Source organism: Phascolarctos cinereus, unplaced genomic scaffold, assembly GCF_003287225.1.
Source record: "Phascolarctos cinereus isolate Bilbo 61053 unplaced genomic scaffold, phaCin_HiC Scaffold_3;HRSCAF=262, whole genome shotgun sequence".
In the NCBI taxonomy this organism is placed as follows: Eukaryota; Metazoa; Chordata; class Mammalia; order Diprotodontia; family Phascolarctidae; genus Phascolarctos; species Phascolarctos cinereus.
Genome location: NW_027555736.1, coordinates 186,390,888 through 186,411,896, shown reverse-complemented (window position 1 = coordinate 186,411,896; position 21,009 = coordinate 186,390,888). Strand labels below are relative to the sequence as shown.

The window sequence follows — 21,009 nt, the reverse complement described above, 5'->3', positions numbered from 1 at the left end:
TGTATTATTCTCCCTCCTCTCCCCTCCTCTCCTCTCCTTTCTCCCTCTCTCCTTTTATTTTTTCCTGGCACATGACCAATGTAGAAATATGTTTTGAATAACTTTATATGTGTTATAGATATGTAGATATTGTGATTCCTACTTTCCTCAATCAGTGAGAAGGTGGAGAAAATTTGAAAATGAAAATAAAACTGAATTTTAAAATATCCAAAAAAAAAGAGTATATCCCTGAGATTAATATTCTCCTGGTGATGCTCCACATATGTAGATCATGGAATATCACTATTTATAATTTTAGAAGTACAAGCCAAAGGCCAACAGAAAAATCAAGACCAATCTGCACTGAAGTAACAGCGTAAAAGGTATCACAGAGAATAGGTTTGTATATAGAAAGGCTCTTAACAAGAGTGACTCAGTCATGAACTGGGAGCGAGCACACCCAAACACTTTAAAGAATATAAGCAATATAGCAATATGTCCATGTAACTCATGATAACTAGATGTTGGTCTTACATGAATATAGCTAACAGTTCTATGAACGTAAGATAACTGTTACATATATTTAGCCTAAGTTCTTATTAAGTATATGATAACCTGTGCTAACAATGCCAGCATATTAGTTTGTTGGCCCTAACACCCTTGGGAACTGAGCGTTTATTACGTAATTCTTAAGTAGTCTGGCTGAACTGCCATGGTAGGCCTACGGTAACACCTTTGATCAGACAGATCCAGTACAGCAATACTGAGCGATGCCTCTAGCCTGGCTGTGGTACCCTAGAAGCCCACATCGACATGAGCCCTTTATGCAGTTAAGAACCAGAGCGTGAGATTCAGGCTTCCCAGCAGCATGAAGGAACTTACTGCAACTACTCAGACAAGAGCAGGGAGCATCTAACTTCCAGTCATTATTGTCCACAGCTCTAGACCTGCCTGCCTGCAATTACTCCAGCCATCTATACTCCCAGACCTCAAGCGTTCACACTTTTCCCTTATCCTGAGCGCAGTAAAATTTGTTCTTTGAGTGATACTAATACCCAGCAGAGAATCTCCACATTAAGTGTAGAAGTATTAAGAAGTTTCCATTTTGTGACATGGAAACATGGAAAGAAGCTTTACCCTTCCTGGTAAGTAACTCAGTGCTTTATTATTGAACAGTATATTGTACATATCAGTTTAACTTGGAGTAAATACAGCATTTCTAACAATTAAAATTCACAGCACGTACCCACCAACCACAGAAATACAAGGCGTGTCAAATAGTGATTACTCTTACATCTTGAGCATCTGTATACAAGAGATCAATAGAAGAGTCTGGGACAGTATGACTGAAGAAATAAAAGAGGCACAGTGGTACAGGAGAAAGAACTCTGGCTCTGGAATCAGAGGACCTGGGTTTCAGTCCCACCACTGATGCTTCCCTGCCTGGGTCACCTTGGGTCAATGACTTAAGTTCCCTGGGCCTAGGTTTTCATTGGTAAAATAGAGGGGTTGGACTAGATGGCCTCTGAGGTCCCTTCTAGCTCTAGATCTGTAAGTCTACAGGACAGTCCTATAACATCTCCAGACAGCCGTAATGCTGCACTGCTACCTACCCTTGATGTGATAAAAGAATCAGAACAACAACTCTGGTATGTTGGGATATCTCCTTTATTATTATGGAAACAAAAGAGTAACAATTACACAGAATGAGAAAATATGGCAAAGCTCTTTGCCTCAATGGAAAAAACACACCAAACAATGCAACTAGATAACCAAAGCAAATATTATGATCATTGAACTTATTATTAAAATAAAATCTTACTACTTTAGAGAAACTAAAAGGAAGCCAAAAAAGGGGGAGGGGGGAGCAGCTAGGTGGCACAGTGGATAGAGCTCTGGTCTTGGAGTCAGGAAGACCTGAGTTCAAATCTGACCTCAGACACTTGAACTTACTAGCTGTATGACCTTGGGCAAGTCACTTAACCCTGACTGCCTCACCAAAAAGCAAAAAAAAAAGGGGGGGGGTTACTCTAAAGATAAGAATACCTGCACCGACGACACCACAGATCTTTTGTCTCTATTTTTAAAATTACATTTTATTTTTTTCCTATCAGCAAAAATCCACCTTCTTATCCCCATCCCTGAAAAACACTCCCTACTTCACTAATAAAGGAAAAACAAAACCCTCGTTAAAAACACGTATAACCAAGCAAAACAAATTTCCTCACTGGTCATGCCAAAAAAATTTATATCTTAGTCTGTGTTCCAATTCTTTCTTTCACCTCTCCACCAGGAGATACATAGCATGTTTCATCATTAGTCCTTTGAAATCATGGATAGTCATTACATAATTCTTTCAAAGTTATTTGTCTTTATCATCTTGTTGTCTTTCCATAACTTGCTCAGGTTCTTAATCAGTTCATATGTATTTTTCCAGTTTTCTCTGAAACTAGCCTGTTCATCATCTCTTCCAATAAGACATTATTCCATCATGTTTATATACTTTACCCTTGTTCAGCCATTTCCCAACTTATAAGCATCTCCTCAGGTTCTCCTCTCAAAGAGCTGTTTTCAAACATCTTTATGGTCTGTTTTCCTTAGAATTAATCCTTTAACTTAATCTACCTTCTTCTTTCACCTTTCTACCATTTCCCTCTTATTTCCCTGTTGAGAGCAATATATTTCTGTATCCAACTGTGTGTGTGTGTGTTCTTCCTTCTTTTTATCAGTTCAGATGACAATGAGGTTCAAGTGTCAGTCACTCCCTCCCAAACCCCCCTTGTCTGGGTAGATATCTACTTGTGCACCCTGATTAGGTGAAGTAATTTTCCCTAACTTGCTTTTCCTTCTTTCATCCTACCCTGGTAGTCCAGTATATTCCTCTTTCTCTCCCATTCCATTATTCTTTTAAGATCATCAAGACAACACAACTACTCCTAGGCCGTCTGCCTAACTAGACACTATCATCTCTAATGAAAGGGAAGAGAGAGAATACATATATCATCTCTCCACATTTGAATGTAAGCAGTTTGTCCTTGTTTAGTTCTTTATCATAGTTCATTCATGCTTACTTTTTTATATCTTTGTTCATTTATGTTTGAATTTCAAAGTTTCTACACAGCTCTGTTTTTTTTTCCCATCAGGAAAAGATTAAAAGTCTCTTTCATTAAAGGTGCACTTTTCACATATTAGATTATACTCAGTTTTGCTGATTAACTAATTCTGGGATATAAGTCTTTATTCTATCTTTTAGAATATGGTATTTCAAGCTCTCCACTAATTCATACCAGTAATTGCTAAATCATGTGTGATCCTGACCATGTCTCCCCAATACTTGAATTCATTCTTTCTGGCCACTTACACTATTTTTCCTTTGTCCTAGAAGCTCTGGATTTGGACTGTAATGTTCTTGGGAGTTTCCACCTAGGAGTTAGAGGAAATGACCAATGTATTTCTTATATTTCCATTTTGCCCTCTGATTCCAAGAAATCTAGAGAGTTTTCTTTTAAGATTTCTTGAAATATGATGTTTAGGCTCTTGTTTTGCTCAAGGTGTTCAGGTGGTCCAATGATTCTTAAATTTTCTCTTCTCAATGTCTTTTTCATGTCAGTTCCTTCTGCTATTCAAATACCTTACAAAATTTCTTCTTTTTAAGTCTTCGGATGTTCTTTTTAATATTTCTTGCTTCATAGAGTCACTGGCTTCTATTTGGTCCATTCTAATTTGATTTTGGTCCCTGCTGTGCCAAGTTATTCATTCCTTGTATAATCCTTTCTTCATATCCCATTAATTTTCCAATTTTTTTCCTCTAGCATTCCCTTTTCATTGGTAAAAACATTTTAAAACCTTTAAAAAAAAACAGTTGCTTTATGCATCTGTTCCAGAAATTCTAATTGAATGTGTACCCACGTTGTGTTATTCTTTGAGGCTTTGCTTACAAATGCATTGGAAATCACTGTCTTCTCCTGGGTTCATGTCTTAACTGTCCTTGTCACCATAATAACTATTTATGGTAGGATTTGTTTTTTTATTTGTTCATCTTTCCAGCTGAGGTCCTGAAAACGAACCTCATATTAGAGCCAGGTTCTGGGTATTTGTGGAAGGAAGGTTTAGGGTATATTCCTGTTGCTGCTTTGGGTACTGAGTGGTGAGTTGTTTAAGTATTTCAGAAATAGCTCAGGCCCAAGACTTTGCAAGTTTTCAGAGGTTTCAAAGCAGTCTGAACCAGAACAAAGTCTCATTGCTGCCTCCGTGGTCTGAGATCTACAAGTTCGTGACCTACGTTTGGGTCTGAACAAAAGTAAACTGCTGCTGGACACAAGTCACTGTCAGCCAAATGGGAAGCTCCATTGGTTCAGAGTTACAGAACTACAAGGCTTCCCTTTGCTCTGGGATTCCTGCCCTGGTTATTTCTCTAGAAGCCCAAAGGATCCCTAGCTTCCTTTAAAACATGATTCTTTGCCTTTTTTGCGTTATGCATCCCTCACATAATGCCTTGATTTTTATTTATTTAAATTCTGGGGGGAGTTAAAGTTAACTGACTTCCCCTGGGTCACATAATGTCTGAGGGTGGATATGAACTCAGGTGTTTTTGACTCCAGGGCTGATACTCTACTCATTACACCACCTAGCCACCCCTCATAATGCTTTTAAATGCATAAAATAAAATACAGAGCATTTTAATTAAATTAAAATATAGCCTATGGACAAGAGGACTGCAATCACATGCAATCTAGCATCAGGTCCAACAGCTACAGTAATTTTGAAATAGTAATGATGGTAAACAATATTTCTAGATATCAGCAACAACTATAATACGTAATGAAAATATTTCAGTTGGTAATAATAAAGTCACAAGTACCACTAATACTACTTTAGCTTGTTACCTACGTTCATAATTGAAGGAAACAGAAGGAACAAGCATTTACTAAGCACCTTCTACCTATCAGACATAGTGCTAAGCATTTTACAAATATCTCATTTGATACTCACAATCACCCCAGGAATTTAGGTGCTATTATCCCCATTTTACAAATGAGGAAACAGAGACAGACAGAAGTGACTTAGCCAGGGTCACACAGATACTGTCTGAGGCCAGATATGAACTCTAATCTTCCTGGCTCAAGGCCCAGCATTCGACCCCTCATACCACTTAACTGCTAAATTTTAATTAGAGGTTAGTGAAAATAAAGATGTAATTTCCCCCCTGAAATCTATCCTCCATGGACTTGCGGGTTAAAAACACCCTGCCTGCTGTTAGTGCCCTCCTACAGAAAATTACTTGGCATATATTTTTTATTTAATTTTCTATAACCACATTGTATTCCCAGTCCCTATGATGTAGAATGCACTTGTTCGATAGTCTCTCCAAATGCTAAGTGGTCTAATTTCATCAGATCCTCATTTGTCAGTTATTAGTGTCAACAATATGCTCAGGGTTATGATCTAAAATAAGAATCCTTGAACTTTATATTTTCATCTTTTATTTTAAACTTCTGGCAGGAAAAAAAAAACACCTTATTAAACTAGTCAAAACTCATGAATATCTATCTTCTCCCTCCCTCTCCTTCCCCCCCTCCCTATTTTTCCCCATGCTGGAAGTAAAACGGGGCACTCATGGACTGGACTCCATCGCTTATCAGCAAGAAAGTTTTGAGCTACTCCCTCCCTTTCCACCCTAGGTAATTTTGCCTCTCTTTAGGCAGCAAATATCTGATTGGCTTTAACTATAGGCAGCTCAGAATTCATGAGATCAAATGATCTACCAGCCTCAGCCTCCTCCGGAAGCGGATAATGCAGGGATTACAGGCTTGTGCCACCATGACTGGCTATCTTTTTACTCCTATAAACAAGCTAAAGACTCTTTTTTTTTCAAATCAGTTTGCATTTCTACTAATAAGCAGAATTAATCATATCTATCAATGATTTAAAACATGCCTTCACATAAATGTAAAACATTCTCGGATAAGATCTAAGTGTTCTATTTTGGTAATTGCATTTCCATCTATCACATCACTTCACCTTTCATCTCAGAATGTTTTGCTCTCATACCTCTTAGCCCCGTTTTCACAATCTGTCTCACTACTCATGCTTCTGGCATGTGAAAAGAACATGAGATTTATCAGTTACTCATTTGCTACTTTTCTAAGGAACTTCTAACTTCATATCATTACTATACCTTTCATGTTTTCATGATTCCATGAGGTGTTTAATCAGAAGTATTTGGTTTGTACTAATATTTAACAAAAAATATATTCTAATTACAGAAGAAAATGTCCAAAATCAAGGACAACAGCTGGAGATAAACACTAATGTTAAGCAGAAAGGTAGTGATGTTTAAGAAAAGATTAATGTTTTAAGTAGTCAGTCAGTTGAGAAAATTCCTTTGTCTTAATGTTTTGTTTCCCTACACTAACTTGTGTGACCTCAACTCAGGAAGACCTAGGTTTAAGTCCCACCACCATCTGTCATATATTGGCTCTTTATCCCTGTGCAAATCAGCTGTAGAACTTTTTCTGATATGCACTGGTAAAGTAAATTTCTCAACAGGAAATCCCTAAACATATGGAACCATGATCTGGACGGAGAAAAAAATGCAACCGTCACAAGTACAGGCACTTGCATGATGAACAATGATAATGAAGCTTCTCTGTACATATTAAAGATGCTTTTATTTTCTAATATAATATAAAAGGAAATACAAGTTAAAGTCCTTTTAGAAAGACATAAGCAAAAAAAAAACAGTATTACTAAAAAATAAAAGTTTTATATTTTGTTTGATTAGTATATATTTTAAAAGTATACATAAATGAGCTAAATTAGCCTTAAAAAAATACGTACTGACTGCATTAAATAATAACTTACATTTATGTAGTACTCATTTTACAAAGAGTTTTACATAGAACATCCCTATGAGGTAACTGATGATGATGACCGCTAACATGTTCCAGCCACTGTGCTAAGCACTTTATAATTAATTATTATTTCATTTCATCTTTACAATTATCCTGGGAGGTAGATGCTATTATCATCCTTATTTTACAGATGAGGAAACTAAAGCAAACAGAGGTTAAGTAACTTGCCCAGGGTCACACAGCTAGTTAAGTGTCTGCAGCCACATTTGAATTCAGGTCTTCTTGACTCCAGGCTTAGCACTCTATCTACCATGCATCTAGCTGCCAGAACAAACATTATTCCCAGCACGGAGACAAGGAAACTGAAGTTGAAAAAAGGCAAGTGAGGGGCAGCCAGGTGGCACAGTGGATATAAGTCCGGCCTTGGAGTCAGGAGGGCCTGAGTTCAAATATGACCTCAGACACTTGACACTTATTAGCTGTGTGACCCTGGGCAAGTCACTTAACCCCTACTGCCTCACCAAAAAGCAAAAACAAACAAACCAAAAAAAAAAAAGATAAAGTGATTGCCCAAGGTCACTAAGAGTAAGTGGCAATACTAATACTCAAATACACTGGTCCACAAGGATACATTTACACTTTTAAAAGACAGCAATTCTGTATACCAGTCTGAGATAATACACAAAATATTAGAGGGAAAAAAGTTCCCAAAGGAAAAAAAAATTAATCCTTCTAGTGAAAGCTTGTAGACAAAATTTAGTTTATAAAATAATTTCTAATAATAAAAATGTAAATACAATATATGAAAATTTTTCAGCTTGGTGCAGAACTTGTAGTCAGAGGAAAATGCATAGCCCTAAATACTAGCATCAGTGAAAAAGAAAAAGACCAACATAATAAATTGAACATAGAAAGGAAACAAAGTAAAAACATAAGAGACATAAGAAAAAGGACAAATTAAACCAAAGGTTGTCTCTATGAAAAGTTAATAAATTCTGTTAATTACTTAACAAAATAAAAAAAGAATTATGCAAGAGAATATTTTATCTACTTCACTTAAGAGTTCTTTTTTAGAACTATAATAAAAACCATTCCCCACTCCCATTCCCTACTTACCTTCTTGAAGACCAGGATGGATCACTTGTTTATGCCTCAAGGACTTCAAATCTTCTAACAACTCCTGTTCCAGCTGGCAAATCCTTGCTCTTCGACCTGCTCAGAAAGTAGAGATGTAATAGAGTAAAATCTATGTCACATACTTCAACATTTCAAAAATTATGATACTGTCACTTTAGAGTACTCCCTCAACTGACAGATTACAATCTCACTACAGCTTAGCAGATAAACTTTTGAGGTTGTGGTAGACAAATAATTTATCACGCTAAAGCCAAACCAGTTATAGAACCTCTTCAAACTTAGCTAAACTAACCCTCTGAACACAGTCAATCACTGGGCCTGTGCTTAGCTTACCAGGCAAGAATCAAACCCCAGATCTAAGTAAAGAAATATTCTGAATGAGCAGGGCAAATTCTAGGATAATTTTTATTTCAGTGCTAATCAAGAGCTCTGCTAGGTCCTTACAGCTGGGGAGATGCTGCATAAATGTACACCATGCAATAAAGAAAATCCTACATTATCAGTACTTAGAGACCTGGACTTGGAGTCTGGGGTCCCTTAACCTCTGCTTCAATTTCCTCATCTGTAAGATGGGAATAACAATGGCATCTACACCTCCCTGAATTATTGTATAAAATAGGATAATTTTAAAGTGCTTAATACAGTGCTTGGCACATAGCAGCAGGTGTTTAATAAATATTTGTTATCTATAATCTATCTACCTCCACAGTCAAATCATACCAGTATTTCTGAATTTTATGCTATGTAGAATACCTGGATCACTTGTGGCAGAATCCTGAAGATTGGTGGGTTCTTCAACTGCTCTATCAACTGTGTGAATGTCCAGAGCTTCCTAAATACAAGATTTCAAAGCAACAGTGAGAGCTTAAAAGTGAAGTAGGTGGGTTACATGTAATATCAAACTCATAGTTAACTGACCAATTATTATGTCATAACACTATTATAAATATATATTTTTAAATATGCTTCAATTTTTTGTGGGCAATAAAGTTGGGATCCATATTACAGTAGCCATTTCAACACCATGATGCAGTGGGAACAAGACAAAACAGTGAGAGGATTCAATATCATAGTGGTCAACAAGATAACAGAGCTGATGATCAGATAGGAGAAGGATTATGAAGGGAGCCAAAAGGAGAAGCCAGAGAAGAAAATCACTTTGGTTACACTACTGTGCAAAATCAGCTTTATATAAATCAGTTATAGAGAGTAACTTTGATTACAGAGAAAATCTCTGGTTCTCAAAAGGGGCATGGCCTTATCATCTTTGAAAACACTCACTTTTAATAGTTTATGAAAGTCTTTACAGATTTAATGCCAATAAATTAAATAGTATGAATTCTACTTCCAATTAAAGCAAAAATCATACATATTGATTTAACCTGGATTTATCTTCGAAGTTCTTATGATGAAATTTCCAAGCAGGATAGTAATAGGTGCTAATGTTTTAAAAATGTATACTTCAGAAGGACTCCTGTGGTTTCAGTGATAAGAACTATGATTTCTAGGTACATTACCAATATAGAGTTAAAGCAAATTATTATAATTATTCCTATACGACCTAAAAAAATGCTAAAAGTAATAAATTTACCTTTGATGCAAAGGAAACAAAAAGGACACCATCTACATCTTCGAGATCAGGCTTCACATCTGGAAAGGCACTCGAAGGTCCCACAGGTGCAGTTTTGTTGGCTGTTATAGATTTTCCTGTACTTTTAGGTGGTCTCCCTGCCTTGGAGAGTTTAAATTTTCTGGGCCTTCCTCTCTTTCCGGGAACACTTGGAGTGACATTCTGAGTAGTACTGGAGGCTTTTGGAGCCCCTGTAATTTTTAACACAGTTGTTCTCTTTCTGCCCAAGTCATCTTTTTCTGAAAAAAAATCACCATCTAAGCTTCTAGGATTAGTGTTAAGTGTCTTTGATGTGCTGTTTTCACCCAAATCAGAATATTTCCAATCAGGATCTTTAAGGCAGGAGTATTTCTGTGGTGCTCTGAGCTCTGGTGGTTGTTTCCTAAGTTCTTTTTCTATTTCTCTGGATAAGCAGAAGCTAGCTTTCCTGGAATTCTCCATATATGCAGGCATATAGTCTAATTCAGTCAATACAGGAGACTTCTCTTTCCGACTTTGAGAAAACATATTTTCAGGTAGCTCAGAGATCTTTACTGTGCTTTTAGTTACAGTACAAGGTTCTAGATAGACCACTGGCATCTTGCCACTATCTAGTTTTAACATTTTGGCTTTAGCAACACCCGATGGGCTACTGAGTGGCCGTTTGGCAGAATGGTCAACATCTGAGTCATCTATTTCTCCATGGCGCCTTAGCTGTTTCTCCAGTATGGGCTCATCATCGCTGTTTGAATACACATCAGTTTCTTCATCAGTATCTTCTTGCTTTACTGTAACTCCTTCAGGGCACATACCAAGTTCATAGTCATATTCATCTAGGGGTTCTTCTTTAATGACCACATTAAAGTTTTCATTTGGGTCTAATGGTGATGCTACATGAGAGTTGTCTTCAAAACTACTGGCAACAGGACTGGAGGGGAAAGGGAAAAAAAGCTATAATTGTATACAAGCAATATAAAAACAACTTAAGATACTGCTAGAGACAAAGTACCTTTTCACATCCATTCTTAAAATAATAAGCTGAACTGTGTAATGAAGGTTCTGTGAAGTACTCTATCAACTACATGATATCCATTAAAGAACAAAGTTTTTAAATAAATCAATCTTGCTCTCCCCCAAGTAGAGAAATAGACTGCTGATAGCTCATTTATTTTCCTAATGATGCTTTAACTGGTCTCAAAACTGGAAGAAAGATGACTCTCAACCACTTCAAAACCTAGAAAGCAATTATCTGCTTATCAGCAGTGAAAAGCAAACCGACTTTCAACACATCTAAGAATAATGACAAACATCAGGAAGTGCCTTAAATATACCAGCTAATTTTATACATTTAAAATAAATGCATAATGCTACATAAATGATGTCACTAGATGGCCTTGGTTTAAAGTTTCCTCAGCTACAAAACAGGGGTAATAAAAGCATCAACCTCAGAGTGTTGTTTTGAGGATCAAATGAGATAATATATATGAAGTGTTTTGCAAACTTTAAAGCACTATATAAATGCTATTATTATTTCATATGAACCTTGTTCACATTTACATAATTTACAAAGCATTTTCTTAGAAGATGAGGTCAATACAAATAGTACAAGTATCATCCCCATTTTACAGATGGAAACTAAGGCTTAAAAAGGCAAGGAAAACTTTTGACCATAGTCAAAAGCTAAAAGTGTAGCATCAAGCACAGGGATTCTGACTTCAACTCCAATTCTTTTTCCTAGATTTGTGGAACATTATAAGTGATATCATACTGTTGTTTATTCGTTCAATCATATCCTACTCTTCCTGACTTGATGGATCATAGCACGCCAAATATCATACTACCTCCTCTCATAGTTACATAAAAGATCTGAGGTTTCACACTAAAATAGTGCAGCTGAAATTAGATTTTTCAAATCAGGCACACTGCCTAACTCACCAAGCTGGTCTTAGAATAACACATTTCAAAATCAGAACCTACCACAAAGTTATTTCTTAGCTGCACCTTTCTCAAAATTCGTATCAGTGACAGAAAGCCAACAAAGGCCAGTTAAAAGTGGGCTTTTCTCTTAAAGCTGTGAGAGGGGAAAAAAGAACTTTAGAAGTAGTTTTTATTAACAGCTAACAGCTTCCACTATTTTCTCCTGATTCAAATAAGCAAATTTTTTTTTATAATTTCTAAGATACTCTTTTATGAAAAGTTTAAAAAAGAGAATTCTTTGTAATGCCTCTCTCTGGAGTATACAGACTCATTTTCTTTCCACTAGAGCTCCCCACATTAAAAACAGTGGACCTTCTAAAGGTCACCTAGTACAAAACATGAATAACTAAGACTTCCCTATACAATATCTGACATTTGGGCACCCAGCCTTTGCTTGAAGACCTCAAAGACGCCAGTACTTGCTTTCTCCTAAAGCATTTTTTTTTCCTATATCAAATCTAAATGTATTTCTTCACAAATTCTGCTTGTTGTTCCTAGTTTTTCCCTCTGGGACAAAGCAGAACAAGTCTAGATTTGGCTCAATATTCTAGACCACATATTGTTATCACGCACTCCTTTGACAGTCTAGTAAGAAGTCTATGGATCCCTTCTCAGAATAATGTTTTTAAATATGTAAGATAAAATATAGATAATTATAAAAGAAATCAATTATATCTAACTACAGTTATTAAAAAATAAACTTAAGTTCATGGACCTTTCGTTAAGACCCCTTGTTCTGGACAACCAAGATTTTTTAGATCCTTCACTGACATCCATCATCATGTTAGTTAATTAACCTATATTTATGATACTTGTAAACTTGACAAGCATACTACAGAACCACAGATTTAGAGGTTAAAAAACCCGATAGTGCTCATGTAGTCCAATCTCTATATTTTAGGAATGAGGAAATTGAAGCACAGAGTAGTTAAGTGATCTGCTCAAAGTCACAAAGATAATAGATAAGGGGCAGAACTGAGATGTGAAACCAGGTTACCTTTATCATTCTAGCACTGATTTTTTAAAAATTCAATGGAATATGGCCAAGACCATGTCCCTAACCATTAATGACTAACTGGGAAAAAGAAGCACCTGTAGTTGCTCAAGAAGGAAGACCAAGGACCCAAACTGGATCATTGAGAAAAGAGATCGAGTGGAATAAGCTGATTTTTTTTCAGTGTGTATCTTTATTGTTCCTTGCCAGAGATCTTATTTTAGAGATATGGCTTATATCCAGATCAACAGCATACATGCATACATACATAAGGAAGGGTAAAAATATTAAGCCATACTGAATGTTAAACTATACTGAAGGGTTATCAAACTCTATAATCTTTTAAAAGCAGTTATTACCCTACATTTCCAAGTTTCCAAAAGAAAAGAAAGAAAAAAGGAAAGGAAAAAAAGAATAGAAAAGGAAAAGGAAAAAAAAGACCTAAAACTTGGTATGTCTTTCATACCTCTGGAAGCATGAAAGGGGAATCTGGGTCAGAATTTAGAGAGAAAAGTAGAGATAAAAGTCAAAATAATGGGGGCAGACCTAGAATCAGAGTATAGTGATAGTGAACAACTCTCACCCACTTGGGATTAGTTTCTTAAATTTTCTATAAAAGATGAGGGTAGTGGACGTAAAGAATGTCTTAAAATCTTCAACTGCTAATTAGTGCTCCTAGCTTATGGGAAATAAGTTGGCATCAATTCAGCAAATGTAAAGCATAATTAAGCACTTTTCCTATTACTAACATACTGAAGTTCTAGTATTCAAAAGTTTTCTGATTACTCACATAAGAACAAATAACTCACATAAAAACAAGTGTAGCTCTGTTACACAGGTGTAGTTTACAGGGAGTTGAAAGCAGAAGTAAAACTATGTACACAAAGACTACAGCAACATAAATGAAAATAATGCTGAAAGGCAGCTGAATTTTAATTAATTGTAAAAAACCAATTTTTGTCCCAAGGAACATTTGAGGAAACATTTCCCATCTCTTGACACAGGAGTGAGGCACTATATGCTGCTGCAGAAGCTGCGAGAGTCACTTGATTGGTTGGTTTTACTTATTTTGGAAACAGACTGTAATGGTAAATCAAAGGGCAACAATAAAACTTCCCAACAACAAAAAGTGCTTAACTAACATAAATTTTTGCTTAACTGACATAAATAACTCGTCTTCAATTTATTGCCAAGGTGAAACTAACACATGTCAAAGAAAAGCCCTGAATTAAATTCTCAGTCTAGCCCTGCATTATGCATCCCCAGGACTACAAGTTCACAAATGCCATCTTTCACTGAGACAAAAAAGGTGGAAACCTGAGTGACTTTTACAGAGATGGTGGGCAGGACGAAGAGAAAAAAGAAAAGGGGTAGAAGATGAAAGGATTATTGAAAGTCACTAGCACCAAAGATAAAAGGATGCAAAACGAAGTTCCTGTCTAACATTTTTCAAAGACAAATGTGTCTTCGCCATCTCTCTGCTCTTGCTTGAAGGCCATGGCAATTTTCTTGTTTCCTAATGGAAAGAACACTGGATTTGGAGTCAGAGGATCTAGATTCAAATCCTAAGTCCATTATTTTCTACCTGTGTGACCCTAAGCAAGTCACTAAATGGAGCCAAAGATCCCTTACTGCTCTAAATCTATTATTCTATGATTTTACCTCTCTAGACCTCAGTTTGCTCTTCCAGTTAATATTAGATGACCTCTATATAGACATCTATTTCCCCTCAAAATATTGTGATCTATCTTTCCTACCTAATAATTTCAATTTTGTTAGAATATTTTAGTGGTATCCTATTTCTTAAAATTCAGAATTCACATTCATGGGCATTCCATCATCTCCAAATCGCTAGATCTAACTTCTAGTATGGGGGGGCATGATTTCTATTTTATTCAATTTTCACCAGGCCCTGAATTTTTACATTCTAGTAGGACATATAAAGCATTATGCTTGCAAAGAAAATATACCTTTAATGAAGGGACAGTGAGACCATGTTCCAAAATTCTGATCCTTTGCTTACAAAAGAAAGATACTTGTTTATTATCCTGATTTGGCCATGAAAGCTAATTTTGTTTATAGCAGGTGATCAACAGCATATAAGCCATGCACCTAGATACTCACATGAAGCTAGATATTCAGTCCTCAAAATCAATTTAACATCAAAGCCTTAATCAGTCCTTTGGACAGAAATGGATTATATAAACACAGTGATTCTATATATTGGCTAGGTGTCTTAGAAATCTGATCAAGAGGGCTGGGAAGGACAAAATTCTACATAGATAGGCAGATACAGAGGTGGCTGGTGTGGGTGTGTGGGTGTGATTTTACACACATACTCACATGGGAGCAGGACAGAATAGAAAGAAATGCTAGATTTAGAGTCAAAGAACCTAAGTTTGTATCCCTTTAGACAAGTTACTCAACCTATCTGACTCTCAGTTTCCTCATCTGTAAAATGCAGTGATTGGGCTAGATGGCCCTGTATCCTAAGACAGAAAACAGACAAAGCAATTAAAACAAATGAAGAGGAAAAACACTAATTAAAGGTCCAGAAGTCCACAGGAAATGAAATCCAAGGAGGAAGCTAGCCATAAAACTCTCAGTCTCCTATAAACAAATATAAAAAGTACAAGTAAGAAACAGAATGAACTAGCAATCCTGATTCAGAGAGAAAATCAATTTTATATTGACACTGACACTTGATGGAATGGGACTCATGATTAGAATGAAATATATAGCTATTTGTAATGTATAGCTTATTTTAAAAAATGAACAGATTTTTTTTTTGGTAAGGCAATCCGGGTTAAGTGACTTGCCCAGGGTCACACAGCTAGTAAGTGTTAAGTGTGTGAAGCTGCATTTGAACTCAGGTCCTCCTGACTCTAAGGCCACAGCTCTATTCACTGCACCACCTAGCCAAACAGATTTTTAAAAAGATAAGTGGCACTGTGTATTAAGAAGATTAAACTCAACAATCATTTACTGAGCACCTGTGTGCAAACCACTGCGGATATAAAGACAAAAAATAAAACAGTCCCAGCTCTCAAAAGGAAAAGTTGCAGAATAAATTATCCTGATATGCTCATGTGAAGAAATTCAAGAATGGGGCAAAAGACTGTTACAGCCGTCACAACTATGGGAAATATATAACATCTTAAAATGTAAATTAGAGGAAACTGTAAAAGAAAAAAAGATTGATTCCATAAAAATATTTTCCACAAGATAAACCAATGTATTCAGAATAAGGAAGGAAACAAAACCGGAAAAAACTTGTAGCAAATATTTCTAGATCCAAAATGTAGAAAAGATTGCAAATTTATAATAGTAATATATATGCAGTAAATATATGAACAGGTAGTTCTCAAAATATGAAACTAATTAGCAACTACATAAAAAAAAAGTTCAAAATCTCCAATAATTAGAGAAAGGCAAACAACTCAGAGTCCACCTAACACCCATTAAATTGGAAAAGATAATGCAAGAGAACAAAAATCAGTACTGGCATGGTTTTGTAAAATGGAAAGGCTCCTACATTACTGGTAGAGTTTAACCAATTATAAAGCAATGTACAATTAAGTTACAGAAACTGTGCACATCCTTTGACATAACGGTACCATTGCTGGGGCTACACATCAAAAACAACATGGAAAGGAGGGGAAAAATCTATTTTAAGAGTAAAAACCTGGAAACAAATGAGGCTCATCATCAACTGGGAAAAGTCTAAACAAATTATTATTTATGTATGCATGGCATATGAATATAAGATAATCAAAGATTAAAGCACCACAAGATACAATACACATGAATTAAAAGAAAATGGAAAGTTATATGAAGTGATACAGAGTAAAAAGAACATTACCAAAATAATAAACTTATATAATAACTACAATCACATAGTTAAAAACAACAGCAACAAGTTCATGTTATACACATAGTTAAGGTGGTTCAAAAAAGATCAGGAAGTAAAGGACAACATGGGTAATACTATGTCAAAGTCAGTAAAAATATCTTTTAGGGTGGTATTAATATCTAAACAGCAGAAGGTTACAAATATATACCTAATCATTTACAATCTTTTTTGTTTCACTTCCTATACTCCTTTTTTAATATGCTTTTGTAACACTCTTGCTTTTATATTTATTGTCTAAATAAATTTTTAAAGGAACAAAAAACCTCTACGGCATACCACACACCCAGTAAAGAACTAAACTTAGCAAAGTGATTAAAGCTAGGTAAGAAAGGAGGCAGAGAATGGCCTCTTCTACCTAGTCAAAAAAAAAAAAAGAGGCAATCTAGGAGAGGAAGACCTTCAGGGAATTTCTTGGCCAAACAGAAACAACTGCTATTTACATTCACTCAGAGCCAATAAGGGCGCAAATGGGGCTTCGCCTAGGACCTATTGCTGGCCAATCAATGAGAGCCAAAATGGGTGTGTGTTTAAGGCATGGTCCGAAAAAAATCTGGCCCACAGACCCAAGATATTTTGCAAGACTTCAGCAATAAAAATTTACATTTCAAGGGAAAAGGAGAGGAGCTGTGGTGCCCAGCTGGCCAGTTCCTGCTGGGTCCTCAGTAGGGTAGCTTGTTCACTAGTCACTGAGGTTGTTTGTCCTTCCTTCTTGAAGAGGATGACATCAGGGAGGTGATGCCAAGATATGAAAGTGAACTGGATTTAAGTAAGGAGGGCTGTGCAAAGCCAGCCTCACCTTCTCCCCCAGAGCCAACTGGGTCCAGTGGAAAGATACAGATCAGGAGGACTGAAGATGGCTTTGGATGCAGTGAGAGATCTTGGCCTTTTAAGCTAAGGCAGGCCTGAACAACCTGCAGGACCCCTTCAGTTTGAAGCAATCAAAGAATTTTCAGCCTGCAGAAAAATGCAGAGGAAAACAGCCTTTGTAGGTAGAGGAAATCCTTTGGAACTGCAAGCTGCCTGGGGGCCCCCTACAGGCCTGAGGTAAAGTCTTTTTTTTCCCCTGGGTTTATGATTGTTCTTTTTCCAAAAAAAAAAAATTAATTAATTTTGATTTAGCAACAATCACTTCCATAAGCTTTTGAGTTTTAAATTTTCCCCCCTCCCTCCCAACCTCCCTCCCCAAGAAGGCATGCAATCTGATATAGGCTATACATATACATTTCTATTAAACATATTTTCACATTAGTGATGTTGTAAGGAAGAATTAGAACCAACAGGAGGAAGTACAAGAAAGAGAAAACAAAACAGAAGAAAAAAATAGCAAATAGTATGTTTCAATCTGCATTCAGACTCCATAATTTTTCTCTGGATGTGGATAGTATTTTCAATCATGAGTCCTTTGGAGTTGTCTTAGATTGTTTCATTGCTGAGAAGAGCTAAGTCTATCAAAGTTATTCATTGCACAATGTGGCTGTTACTGAGTACAATGTTCTCCTGATTCTGCTCACTTCCCTCAACAACAGTTAATATAAGTCTTTCCAGGTTTCTTTAAAGTCCACCTGCTCATCATTTTTTATAGCTCAACAGTATTCCATTACATTCATATGCCACAACTTGTTCAGCCATTCCCCAATTGATGGGCATCCTCTCAATTTCCAAATCTTTGCCATCACTGTGAGAGCTGCTATAAATATTTTTGTACATGTGGGTCCTTTTCCTATTTGTATGATCTCTTTGGGATACAGCTGTGTCAAAGGTTATGCGCATTTTTATAGCCCTTTGGGCATAGTTCCAAATTGCTCTCCAAAATGGTTGGATCATTTCACAACTCCACCAACAATGCATTTGTGTTCCAATTTTCCCCCATCTTCTCCAACATTGATCATTTTCCTGTTTTGTCATATTGGCCAGTCTACTGAGGTAAGGTCTTTAATCTGTCTCAGTTTGACTGAGGAAAGGCCCATTCAGTGATTAAGGCTAGGTAAGTAAGGAGGCAGTCAAGGCCTCTTTTACCTAAATTAAAAAAAAAATCAATCTGGGAGGGGAAGATCCTCAGGGTTTCTGACCAAAACAGAAACAACAGCTATTTACATTCACTAGGAGACAATCAGGGCCCAAAATGGTGACCAGGTGGGGCTTGGCCTGTGACCTACTGCTGGCCAATCAATGAGCACCAGAGTGATTTGTGTTTAAGACATGGTGGCTAAGTAAAAATCTACCTTTAGACCCCCTATCTAGGGAGGTTTCAAGGGACAAAATTTACATTTCTTTGGGCAGAATAACCAGCTGATAAGGGTATTATAGGGAGAAGGAGGGAGGAAGAAGAAAGAGGGAGGAAAGAGGAAGGGAAGGGACACTTTACTATAAACTGAGAATACTAAAAAAAAAAAAATAGTCCTTGCCCTCAAGTAGAAAACTCATTCCACAAGGAGGATACAACACACACACAGGCATTTTTTCTTTTGCTTTTCTTGTGAGGATGTTACTTTGGGGGGGGGCCCAATGGGGGTTAAGTGACTTGCCAAAGGTCATACAGCTAGTAAGTGTCAAGTGTTTGGTCTGAGGCCACATTTGAACTTGGGTCCTCCTGACTGTAGGGCCAGTGCTCTACCCACACCATCACCTAGCTGCTCCATACGCAGGGATTTTAAAGAAGGAAAACACTAGCAACTGAAAGGAGATGAGGAGAAGAAATAAGGAAACACCTCATTTAACAGATGAGACCTGAGCTGACTTTTGGGGTACGCTAGGAATTTCATGAACCCATCTAATTGTAATGACTGTTTCTCAATCAGTATTAAAACTAGAGTAAGTTCCCTCCTCATCTCCACTTCATAAATACTTAGCTTCCTTCAGAGCACAAGTCAGGTGCCACCTCCTACAGAAAAAAAAGAATATAAATGTAATGGTTTATGTTCCAGTAAATATGAGCTCCTTGAGGTGACGGGCTATCATTTTCTGTCTTTCTTGTCTCCAGCACTGAGTATAGCACCTGTCATACAGTAATTAGTAAGTACTTGTTGAATGTAACTGCATCTTGCTGCAACACAACAGTGGAGAGTGTGATGGCATTTTCTGTCAAAAAAGTAGTTCAAATTTTACCTCTGATACCCACAGGATCACATAGTTACTGAATTCCCCAGTTCCTAATACAGTGCCTGGCACACAGTAGCCACTTAATGATTATTCGTTGACTAACCTCTATGCCCTTCTGTTTTGGCATCTGCAAAATGGTGGTAATCCTTGTATATATCTCACAGCACTGCATGAGGCCCAAGTGAGATCACAGTTTCTGTGCTAGAAGGGACCTGAAAATAAGAAAACTAAAGCCCAGAGAGACTGACTTGGTAAAGTTACACAGTCAATACAACAAATCTAGTGCTCCTTCCATTAAATTACTACTATACAGAAAAAATTTCCTACAAATTTGATCTATTCAAGTGGAATAGGTTACTTCCAAAGAGAGTCATCACTTATCACTGGAGGACTTAAAGACATGGCTAAATGGTAAGGTATACTGGGAGTTGTAAAGCAGATTTACTTTTTCAGGTATGGGTTGGACTAAATGACCTCTGAAATCTTTTCCAACTGAATAGTCCATGATTAGTGACCTTCAAGTATGTATGTATGTATATGAGGTATAGTAAAAATAGTACTTCCTACTAGTAAAGAGTTAAAAGAGAAAAAGGGCAGAGCTATATTGCCTGCTTACATGAAATCTGGGAGCTAATAAAAGAAAGTATGATACAGAAAGGCCCTGTGAATATCAAAACATTTATAGCAACACTTTTTGTAATAACAAAAAACTGTTAACAAAATAGGCACCCATTAATTAGGAAACAGTTAAACAAATTTTGGTACATGAATGTAACAGAATTGATTGTGTTGTAAAATTATGAATACAAGGAATTTTGAAAATATGACTACGAAATGGTACAGAGTGAAGTAAGCAGAATGAAGAAATCAACATACACACTGATGATTAAAATAACACTAAAAGGAAGGAAAACAAAAAAATGCTATTTAATACAGCATGACCAATCTTGGACCCAGAGGTGATAAAAGAGGACTACAAGTGCGAAACAGTACATATACTATTATCAGACAGTTGCTGTGTCCCTCGGATTCTCTTACAGCTTTCTCTGGTACAATGGAAAGCTCAACTGAATAGTGGGATGAGGAGTTAGAGAATATATAAAGAAATGACAGATGCAGGAAATGATGAAGGGCAGTAGTGACAAACTCAAATAAAAACAGAACCCTAAGGGCTTATGTTGACTTAGAAAAGCACAAGTTAACATTATTGAGATTATACTGTACTTTAATTTATTTTGTTAAACACTTCCCAGTTACATTCTAATCTGGTTCAGGCAGCACTCAATAGTTTTTTGGGCTGATTTCAGTCTGCAAGTTTAATACCTCTGATTAAAGGGACAATTTTGGAGAAACCTAGGAATCCTAGACTCATACAAAACGATGAAGAATGAAGTCAGCTGAACAAGGAGGACTATTTATACAATAACAATAATACTGTAAAAAAAAA

At 36.5% G+C, this 21,009-nt stretch overlaps 1 protein-coding gene across 1 annotated transcript in view; it reads right to left on the bottom strand.

Moving 5' to 3' along the window:
- MGA (MAX dimerization protein MGA) overlaps window positions 1–21,009 on the bottom strand; it is a 115,173-nt gene that overhangs the window by 81,586 nt on the left and 12,578 nt on the right. Inside the window, 3 exon segments of the mRNA XM_078151352.1 lie at window positions 7,950–8,045; window positions 8,724–8,802; window positions 9,562–10,507. Of these exon segments, the coding sequence (XP_078007478.1) occupies window positions 7,950–8,045; window positions 8,724–8,802; window positions 9,562–10,507 (1,121 nt within the window).